The sequence below is a fragment of the Mirounga leonina genome, unplaced genomic scaffold (assembly GCF_011800145.1).
Source record: "Mirounga leonina isolate KUSES-001 unplaced genomic scaffold, KU_Mleo_1.0 Mir_180, whole genome shotgun sequence".
In the NCBI taxonomy this organism is placed as follows: domain Eukaryota; kingdom Metazoa; phylum Chordata; class Mammalia; order Carnivora; family Phocidae; genus Mirounga; species Mirounga leonina.
In genome coordinates this window covers 12,522,269-12,532,973 of record NW_023270469.1, presented here as the reverse complement: position 1 = coordinate 12,532,973, position 10,705 = coordinate 12,522,269, and the positions used below count along the sequence as shown (strand labels likewise).

At 49.8% G+C, this 10,705-nt stretch overlaps 1 protein-coding gene across 1 annotated transcript in view; it reads right to left on the bottom strand.

The window, feature by feature from the left end:
• Positions 1–1,832: 1,832 nt before the first annotated feature.
• GLG1 (golgi glycoprotein 1) overlaps positions 1,833–10,705 on the bottom strand; it is a 159,867-nt gene continuing 150,994 nt past the window's right edge. Inside the window, exons 24-26 of the mRNA XM_035024785.1 lie at positions 9,722–9,842; positions 9,020–9,126; positions 1,833–6,943 (exon numbers count right to left, since the gene is read on the bottom strand). Of these exons, the coding sequence (XP_034880676.1) occupies positions 6,776–6,943; positions 9,020–9,126; positions 9,722–9,842 (396 nt within the window). The 3' untranslated portion in view covers positions 1,833–6,775. The remainder of the gene's footprint in view (positions 6,944–9,019; positions 9,127–9,721; positions 9,843–10,705) is intronic.

The window sequence follows — 10,705 nt, the reverse complement described above, 5'->3', positions numbered from 1 at the left end:
AGCAGCCCTCGGTTCCAGGGTGCAGGTGGGCAAAAGGTGCCCCCCTGCCAGGGCCCTGGAGTGCAAGGGGCTAAGCCCCAGCGGATTCCACGTCCTCCGAGGGGCTGCCCGTGCACCGGACCCTCCCTCCTTGTTCCAGCCAGCTTCCTCCTAGTCTGCTGCCTTTTGTTACCCCGTGGGGCCCCCTTTTTCTCCCAGACTGTTCAAATTTCTCCACAAATACAGGGAATTTGAGAAGATACTGCTGTGCTGTTGGTTGTTCTGGGCAAGGGAGGTGGGATCCCAGGACCAAGGCCAACAGCTCCCAGAGGGAGCCTGTCCAGGGTCGGCAGACTCTGGAGACAGGTGAGCCACCCCAGCCTGGAGCCTGATGGTCAAACAGGTCCTGAAGCCAATCTGGCTAGTCAGAGGGAAACACATATGGCAGAAGCAGACAATCATGTTTTGCTGCTCATGAACTGAGAAAGCCAGGTCACACCCACCCTCTCTCACTTCTTCATCTAGTTGAGAGTTGGGTATCTAAGGTCCTCCCCTTTTTGATTAAAATCCTTTTCTTCTTACCCCACCCCCCCTTTAAAGATTTTATTTATTTATTTGAGAGAGACGGAGAAGCAGGCTCCCTGCTAAGCAGAGAGACCAATATGGGACTCAATCCCAGGACTCCGGGATCATGACCTGAGCCAAAGGCAGATGCTTAACAGACTGAGCCACCCAGGCGCCCCTCTTACCCCCTGTTGAGAACAAATGCAAATACCTCTGAGGATTGAAGTTGGTCAAGGATCTTTTACTAGAGAGGCACACAGAATTTTACGGTGGGGGGGGGAGTCATTCAGAGACTGCTAAGGCAGCATGGTCCCCAAGACTGCTGTAGTGTCTCCAGGAGGAGCCAAGTGCAGCGGGGCAAGGTAACCCACCTCTCCTTTGTGGGGATACCAGTGACGAGGAGCCTGAGCCCGGAACCTCATCTCCCATGCTTACACCGCAGGGGGGCAGCCTCTCGAGGACTCTCTAGAGCATCTGGCCCCACACTCCTCCCATTCAGGGTGATGGCTGCCCAGGGCTCCCTGTAGTGTTTGTAGTTGGGGCTCAAAGGCCCTCAAGCCGTCTTCCTCCTTTCTTCTACACTTCACCTTCTCCCAGCCTCTGCGCTACACTGATGTGGCACCTGCCGAAAATGGATCTGAGGAGTTCTGAGAAGAAACCCTTGTCCTAGGACCCCTTAGTCCTCTCTCACTGGGCGTCCCAGCACTTGAATCCCGGTACGCACATGTCTACTGCGAGAAATTCTTGCTATCGTGCCAACTCCTTAGTGTGGACTTTGTCTAACAACCCGGCGCAAATTAGCTTTGCTGACAGTGGAGGAGGCGGAAGGCTCAGGGTGTCCCAGAGGTCACTGGCCCTGGGACTGGGCTGTTGGGGTGGGGAGGTGAGGGCTGACCAACAGGGACCTGGTGGGGCACAGAGAAGAAATACGGCCTAGTTCTGGCCCCAGTGGGAAGGTGGCCACTAGTCACTGGTGCCATCCACGTGTTGTATCTGTAAGGATAGGTCCCGGCTAGGAGCTCTCCCCAGGAAGGAGCCTTAGGCCGTGCCTTAAACACGTCCGTCAAGTGAATCATTCCCAACACCTCAGCCTGAAAGTCAGAACCCCTTGGATCTGACCTCTGGCTCTCCTCTAAAGGTCCTATGTCCTCCTCTGCTTGACCTCCCCAGCTGAGGAGACAAAGGACGCCAGTGAGTGCGGCGAGTCGGCGGCAAGTTCAGTCAGTGCACACAGCTCCACGGCGGCTCCTGGCAGAGCAGGCGGGGGTCCTCCCAGTCACCAGAGAAGATTTCACCAGTAAAAACCTGCAAACTCTTTATTAAATTCTCCCATTTCATCTGTACAGAAAAAAATGCACATTATGTTCAGGATCTCAGTAACATCTCAAAATTACACAGCATGAACATGTAAAAACAAGGAACTGCCGGGATTTTATACATAGAAAGAAAAATCATTTACAAAAGAGGCTTGTTAATTTCACTTTTTTTCTCTTTCTTAAAAAAAAAAAAAGTTCAAGGCCTAAGATCTCACACAGCACCTGCTGTTCAGTCTGTTTTCCTGCTTGGACTGACCTGGGCACGCTGAGCCAGGGGGAGCCGTCAGGAAGCCTATGGCCGGCTCGGCTCTGCCGCAGCCCCTCCAGCCCGCGTGCTGCAGCCTGCCCCGGGGGCCTGCTCCTGCCTCCCTGGCTCGGGCATGGGCCTGCTGGGCTCTGGGGTCCAGGTGTCGATTCCATGATGGGGGGGAAGGCAAAAACAGAATATAGAGGCACTATCTGAACTTTCTCCTTGCCTAGGGAGGTTTCTGTACTGTCCGAATCCCAACATGCCTACTGGGGTGTGGTGACAGATCTTGGGAGGAGGCACGGAGAGGAAACCGTCAGGATCCTGTCACCACCAGCCCAAGCAGATAGTCCCACCTTGTGGTCCGGATGACAAACAGTCCCTGGGTCTCCATAGTGACCTCCCTAGATGTTCGGGGAAGCTGGTCACTCTGAAGAGTCAGTCTGGGTTTGTATGACTTGTCTGTCGTCTGAGGCCGGGGCAGGAAGGGGGCTTCGCCTTCGAACTAGACTGACCTAACGTGTGACCCTGGTCCTAATGGAGAGGAGGACCAAGAGGAGAGTACTAGAGAGATGGCCGACCGAAAGCAGAGGAGAGAGGGAGACAGTAAGAAAGACAAAGGCAGGCCAGAACATCAGCTCTGGCCCCATGGCCCTTGGGAATCGGAGACCAGAGGAGAAGAGGTGAAGAGAGAGGAGTCCCTAAAGGCCCAGGAGAAACTCAAGGAACTGGATAAACGATGCAGGTGCCGCCCAAATCGCGAGAAATAAAAGGTATCTTTCAGGTTTCTCAAATTTGTAAGAATCTGAAATACAGATACTATATACCTAAATGCACACAATTCAAAAAGCCCTCTTCTTTTTGTTCTATGGCAAAATTTAGGTTGAATGTGTCAGGCTGGGTTGGCTGGCGTTGTGGCTCTCCGTATCTGTTCACTTAACATAAGCTATACTCGGAGTGTGGGTAGTTTTTGGTGGGGTAGGGGAAAAAGCAGGAAATGAGAGCCTTTTCTCAAAAGAATTTGAGACCAGCTACATGAAGCAATCCACCTCTCCCTGGATGACTCACTATAGTGGGGGTCTTTGGGATAGAAGCTGTACCACAGCCCGGAGGTGGGGAGGATGGGAGACATTTCCAGAAGTCATTCTCACACACGAGAGTGAATCTTCTCTTGGGAAAATAGAGGGAAGTCAGCACATAAGTTCCTTTCCACTTTGATGATATGTGAACGGATTAATACAGACCTCTTTACTATTGGATTCTTTTATTACATGACTTTGGGAAATGGGAGGAAGTGAAACCTGATCATTCTGTCACCTCTTCTGGGAAAGCAGACCCCCCCCCCCCCCCGCAGAGCTGCTCTCTGTCCCCCAGAAAAGAAAGTACAGGATACGAGACAGCGGAAGGCCCGGAAGGCCTGCAGGGAATTCAGGCCAATGCCTGCAGAGCACCAGAATCCCCTGGCTTCCAGGGACAGGCTGGCTCCGAACAAGCCGACCGGACCCACAGAACTGAGGGTTCTCCAGGGAATGCAGAGGAGGAAGGCTTTACTGCTGGAGTGAACCTGAGCCTCTGCTCTGCTCCCACCTCAGCACATCTTGCTAAGAGACTTTTCTTGGGACAGAAGCAAGAGCAGAGGAAGGTGAGGGATGCACCAGCGTAAAGGTCTCACTTCCAGAGCTACCCTTCTGTGAGAGAAACTCAGTTAGAGGGAACAGTCTTGTTCTTGACAGCCTGCCTGCATTTCTGATTTCCTGTACCGCATGGCCTCCAGCCCGGGAGAGTAACCTCCTGGTGCCTCTCGAGCATTGTGGAGCACATTGAGTATGACTCCCTGAGATACTGGAGGGAGCTGACAAGGCCAGATGAGTTCCCTGGCTACTGTAATTTTCAGCAAGTGCCTGAAGCCTTGACCTTGGAACCACCCACCCCCCTGCCCCCCAACCCCATCACTGGCTGCTTGTTATTGTCCATGGGCTAGACACCAGAAGAGATAAGGACAAGGTCCATCATCGGCTCCTCCACTAGGGCCATGGTTTCCTCTTCTTCATTAACTCTCGACTAGCTGATTTCACGACTGACCCATAAGGCTAGTAATCCATGAGGCCCAGAACCTGTGTTGTTCCACCAAATGAGGGACCAATGGATACAGTTGAGCTACAGGTTCAGATGGTGCTGGGCCCCCTGGAGGTAGAAAACTGCTCAGGACACTACCTGGGACTCTCAAGAACCGGTCACCTGAAACTACTCCACGCAGAATGATGAAATGCTTTCTAGCAACAAGCAACTGAAGATACTGGCAGAATTATCCCTTTTATTCTGACTATTTCTAAAGATGACAAATGTTTCAAGAATCAAACTCCTTTTCAAGCTTCCCGATTTGTTGCAGACAACTAAGACAAACCCAAAATGTCAAGACACATTAAACTATGGAGATGTTTTACATACATTGGGAGGGAGAATGTACAGATGGAGAGCGGTATGCACACACTCACCAAATGATGAATGTTTATCCTATCCTGTAAACCATGCCAGACACGTTGGTGGGGGCCTGCGTTTAGATGACATCCCCAGTTCTCATTCCCAAGCTCCTGCAGCCCAGGTGGGAACCCCTGGAGGTGGACCATCTGGACCAGCCCAATTCAGTCCCACAATGGTGGTAGCAGGGGGCTGTTGCCCAGACTCCAAGAGTTTCAAGTTTTATGAGGCTAAAGAATCCCAGGACAGGTGCTGAGAATCAGGAAGACCCTAAGAGCAGGACTGAGGGGACCAAGCAGCTTAGCAGCTCCCCTTGGTGACTTGAAGTACCCTAGGCAGGGGGACAGAGCTGGTTTCTGGACCCCACTGCCTCCAGGAAGGGTAGCAACAAGAAAAAGAAGAAAACCACAGTATTCAAATATATGCCAGTCAGATTAGACAAAGAGTAATTTGAATCAACTGATCCACACACTGACCCACTTTGTATCGAACACATTTCAGGGGAGACAAATGTTGCGTAGGTCCTGCAGCCCATGTGGACGGTGGCAAAGGAGGGGCAGGGCAAGGAAGGGTGCCATGGTCTATGTGGACAGTTTTAGGCACGTGATTTATAATACTCTGTGGACGTCTAACAGGTTAATAAAATATATATTATATAAATATATCTCCTACTGTACATGCCACCCTCTTGTGCAGCCACTGTAACTCCATGCCCAAACTCAAACCAAGGTGTGCCAGGTTGGACCCTGATGCTTGCACCCCTCCCTTTTACACTCCAAACCTGTTATCCCACACTGGAAGGACGAGGGAGGACGGCCAGGAAGACTGCTTCCATAAAGCTCAGATTCTGGAAAGACTGATGAATCATCAAAGTACAACATTTAGCCAATGCCTACTACAGTGGGTGTATGCAGCAAATGGACAGAAAGGGGAACAAAACAAAACAAAACACAACACGGAGAATAGGCTCCATCTTTTAACATAGTAACTTTCCAAGTTCTCTCCACAAAGAGGCATAAGGGAACTTGTCTGGGAAGGTGGCATCGAGCCTGCAGAAGGGTCACATTGGACGGCCAGTCACACCCTGAGACCACGCCTAAATCTTTATAAGCCACTGTCTCTGACCTGCATTGTTGCCTGAAACATAAAGCAAAGTGAATCAATCCCTGCCCCTCCTTCCTGCCCTGAGCTCCCTCCCCCGCTGTAGTCACTGTCTCCCAGCAGGCCTTCTAGATTAACTGCTATCCCCCAGCAGGGTCAATCCAAATATGACTGAGTCCTGTGCTAGCCTGGAGGAGGATGATGCCTGGAGATCCTGTGCCTTGGGACTCAGAGTCCAGCCTCCCGGTGCAGATCAAGTGGCTGACCAGCTTCACACACTTCTGATCTCCTCCCCAACCCGTTTGCCCTTGGCCCAGGGAAGCTCATGCTTGCTTTACTTCACTGAAGTGAGGAGATCATAGAAATACTCATGGCCTTGGGATCGTGACCAGCAGTCGCTCTGTTAAAGTGGGAACTGGAAGGCATCACTGTTTCAGCCCAGAAGAAAACAAGACCCAAAGCAGGCTGGTTAGTGGTTTCCCACTCCTCGGTGAAGTCCATGGCCTCCACATGGTCCAAAAGTGCTTTTGAGAAATGAGCAAGACATCCCAGTAATAGCATATTGGGTGGTGTGTTTTCCCCCTAAAGTCCTGCCTTCATTTTACAGTCACACAGAAGAAATAACCCCATTGCCCAATCAAGCCTGGAGGAGATGTGCTACTATATACATTTTTTTCTTTCTTTAAAAATTTCTTTTTCTTTTTTTTTTTTTTGGTTTTGTTTTGTTTTGTTTTTTTAAAAATCATTTGAGTTGCAGGTCAGGTAAGTTGGTTCTGGAAGTATTGGTAGTTCCATTGGTATGAGAGAGACTTGTCTACGGGCAGGTAAACCCCAATTTGCCAACACAGGCAATAACCAGAGCGGCCAGCTGCAGCTGCTGCACAAATGGTCGAGGAGGAGGAGGAGGAGGAGGAGGGCACCATGGACACGGGCGAAGTTGGAGGCGGGACAATGCAGAGGACACCTGCTGCTGCTCTAACATGGGTGTTGGTGCCACCTGTGAGAAGAACCAGGTGAGTGGGCACACTATACAGGAGGGCTGTACAAACTGGGCACCGGACAGGTAGTTCCTCTGGCGGTCAAGGTGGCTCTACCTGTCCTTGAGCTCTCGTGTTACCCGCTTGGTGATACGTCCACACATCAGGCCAATCAGGAACAATATACAGATGCTCCCACTGATCACAGACAGAATGTAGTTCTTTGATGGAGATGTCATCACTTGCATGGCGAGGTCAGAGAAGCCATCTGCTGGGGCCACCTGCAAAGACACACCGCAGCATCGGCCTCTGAGAGAGAAGTGGGCTAGGGCGGTGCCAGCTCTATCTCGCCCCCCTCAATTCTTAGTTTAGCTTATGCCATTTCTTTTGGGGAGAGAGGACAGGGACAAGAAAATCAAACACAGAGCTACAATTCCTTTTCCTGATAATACAGGCATATCTACTGCACAAAATGAGAAAATACAGACAAATACAAAGAGATGGGGTCTCATACCATCCATCATGGTGACCGTCACCACCAACCTGGCAGCAGCCCTTACACTGAAGACCTGGCAGAGTGCTCCACATGGCTTTGCTTTTTTCCCAACGGGGCTCACACCTGGCGTGGAGCCCATGGTGGGGTTTGAACTCACCACCCTGAGATTAAGACCCGAGCTGAGATCAAGAGTCAGATGCTCAACCAACTGAGCCACCTAGGTGCCCCACTGACATGTTTTCAATCATTTAGTCCTCATACCAATCCTTGAAAGTAGATTTTATTACTCCCACATTACAGCTGAAGACCCAGAGGCCCAAGGGGTGGGAGGTGGTTACTTGCAGAATGTCACAGGTTCTTATGTATTCGGATTTATTTTTAAAAACACAGAGAACAGTTGAGATTGTGTTGGATGTTGGTTCTGTATCTTGACTTCTTTTCACTCACCATTAAATCGTGAGCACTGCCCCCCAGCAGAAACACTGTGCAAACATGACTCAGGCCGACTGAACACACTGCACCACTCCCACAGTCATGGACTTGCAGTCTAGCCAGTTTCCATACTGTGCTCCTCTCTCTGCTTTCTCGGATGGACCTCTATGCAGCCCCCGAGAGCAGAATCAGGGCCCAAAGGCTCCCCAGGCGCACAGGGACAGGGACCTGCTCTTCTGGGTCTCACCTTAGCCTGGGTGCCCGAGAGGGTCTTCCCAGAGACATCTGGCTATGTCTATCTGCTTCTCTGCGCATCCCACAGAGCGGGGAGGTTTCAGACGAATGTGATCTGTGCGCTGACATTTGCCGGCACCGAGCCAGCAGTGGGGTCATGGCAGCAATGCTTCGCAACGGACTGGCGGAGAGGCTGAGCAAGGGAGAGACTGACCTGGCGCCTCTCCATTGCCTCACTTAACTGATGGCTTCCAAGCCAACTCGGGTCCCTTGGAAGAAGGGGTGAGGGGACGGGCTTGCTACTTGGACAGCTGTGAACCCGTCCCTTCATTTCCCTTACATCTAGGTGTGAAGACTTTTCGTGGTCCTTCCTCTTTGCCTGTTACCTTGACCTTTCAAGTGGGCAAAGGAGGAACTGGTCAAGAAAGTGGGCGCAGTTCTTGTGATCACTCTCTTAATCTAAGGCAACTGGGAATGTCTGTCCCGATGTGGGTGACACCAAGAGCGTGGATCTAGAAACCTGACTTTCTTACTGAGGCCAAGTCACAGCTTCCATGACCGTAAAGTGAGGAAATAATCACCCCACTTACCCCGCTGGGTTTCAAGGTTCAAGCGAGGTAATATGGCCATCAGTGTGTCTTATACACCACAACGCAATGTACACAGGAGAAGAACGGTTATTCTTCTCGCTGAGGCTCAATTTTTGTAGGAAAAATCTTCCCCGGCCCCAGTCTGCCCGGGTACCACATACATTCACCAGTGTCCTGATGTCTCTCTGCCCAATTATTTCCCTGCTTCAGCCTAGCCGAGGGCTAGGGCTAGTCTCATAAACATATGCTCCTCCCAAACACTGGGTCAAGTCAGAAAACCAAGCTTTCAGACAGCAGTGACCAGCCTGCTTGCTTTCCCATGGGCATGACATCTGGGTTCTCTGCGCATGGCTGGCTTCAGTCCCATCCTTTGGGTGACTTGCTTTTCCGTGGTGGACTATCGGCAATGAAGAGAAAGCGCTGGCCCTGGCAAAGCCTGCGGACACAGCCCCGTGGCAAAAGCAGATGGGGGCTGCAGGCTCAGGGAAGCTGGGGTGGCTTTTCGAATACCCTCCCTGCTGGTCTCGCAACAAGGACAAGACCAGTGGAGAAGCTGGGGAAATGACAGAGAGATGACCGTTTCAGGAGATTCTCTCGGTCATTACCTTTGCAGCGTAACTCCACATTTCAATCCGGTCATTGAGGCGTTTTTTGCACTCGGGTTGTAACCTCACCCGCTTATCCTCCAGGGCCTCCATGAGGCAGGACATTTCTGTGGAAGAAAAGGGATAAGAAGAGTCTGAAACTGTCCAGAACAGAAATTTCTGTAAGGTTGGGAGAAGGGGACCTCACCACCAGAGAATTCAGATTTATGGGCTATACAAAGTTAAATCCATTCTAGGAAACTTGAACCAAGATTTCACATGAAGAATGATACTGAACTTCCAAGGCCAGCTGCCCAGAGACTTTTAAAACCGCTCTCATTTTTACTGGGCACGTCTGGCTCGGAAACAACTTTCTACCTGCCCAGGATCCACCCAGTGTGGCTACTGGGAAAGGTGATGAAGCTGCTCTAGTTTGGACAAGGGGGAAGAGGGCCATGATGATGACTAAGTTTTGCTTCCCTGATAAGTACTCAACCTTCCCTTTTCATCAGATCCGTACATCTGGTCATGGCTAGGTCAGTTCACACCCAAAGGACTATTCCTAAATTCATTCTGCCACAAAAGCCTAGTTCCAGCATCAACCAGGCCCCCAGAGGATGCTGTCTGTGTCTGAGCTGCAGCTACACAAGAGAGTGGCTGCACGTGCTCTCAGAGGGAGTCTGAGAGATCGTTCAGAGACTGTCAGAGTCAACAGTGACTTACGACGCCCTCGGCCAGGTGTAATGGCTGCACAGTGGTGTTTAATGTCCAGGGCACACGCTGTATGAAGGACTGGGTCCACAAAGATGTCTGCTTTGCTTTCCTTCAGCATGTTTAACACTTCCTAGGGAGGGAAAATCATCGCAGAGAGCTTTTGTAGAGGAAATGCATCAGATCTGTTATCTGCAAATACTTTATATACAAACAAAAAAGTCAAGGAGGGAAGGCTGAGGGTTAGCAACAGAACTTGTCGACATAGGTGGCAATGTGGTGATGATGAACAGAATGTAGATTTTTAGCAACTGATTTAATTCCATAAATACACTTGGGAGACCTAGTGTAAGCAAAGCTGTATGCTCAGTAAAGTGTGGGGTTATAAAATCAGATTTGGGTTTTGGCAGTCTGGCATGCCATATTATTAAATACTAAGTATTAATATTTATACTGGTATAACATAGCTATTTTCTTACTTTAAGAAGACTGAAAAATGTGAAATCTGAAAATCAGAGTAATATGCTATCTTAAAATTCCCAAACAACGGTCAACGTTTGCAAAGTGTTTCACTTTACCTCCATTATCCTCAAAAGAAAAAAAAAAAAAAAAGACTGACAGAGCATAAATTTTACTGCAAGAACAATTCTTACTGAGTTTAAAGATGTTCCGAACAAGTGGAATATAAAAATGATGGAACTGAAATCAGCTCTGCAGTCTCTCCATTTATACACGATGAAAGAATAGGAGGTAAAGACAGGCCAGAAATGCTTTTTTGTTCTTTTAATTAAATTTATTTATTTACTTTAGAGAGAGAAAGAGAACATGCTGAGCCTGACGCGGGGCTCAATCCCACGATCCTGAGATCATGACCTGAGCTGAAACCAAGAGTCAGATGCTAAACCGTGCAACCTAGGTGCCCCTAGAAATGCTTTCTTAAATAAAAATAGTTTGCTTTCAATGGAAAGACTATAGTCCCAATAAAACAACAATAAT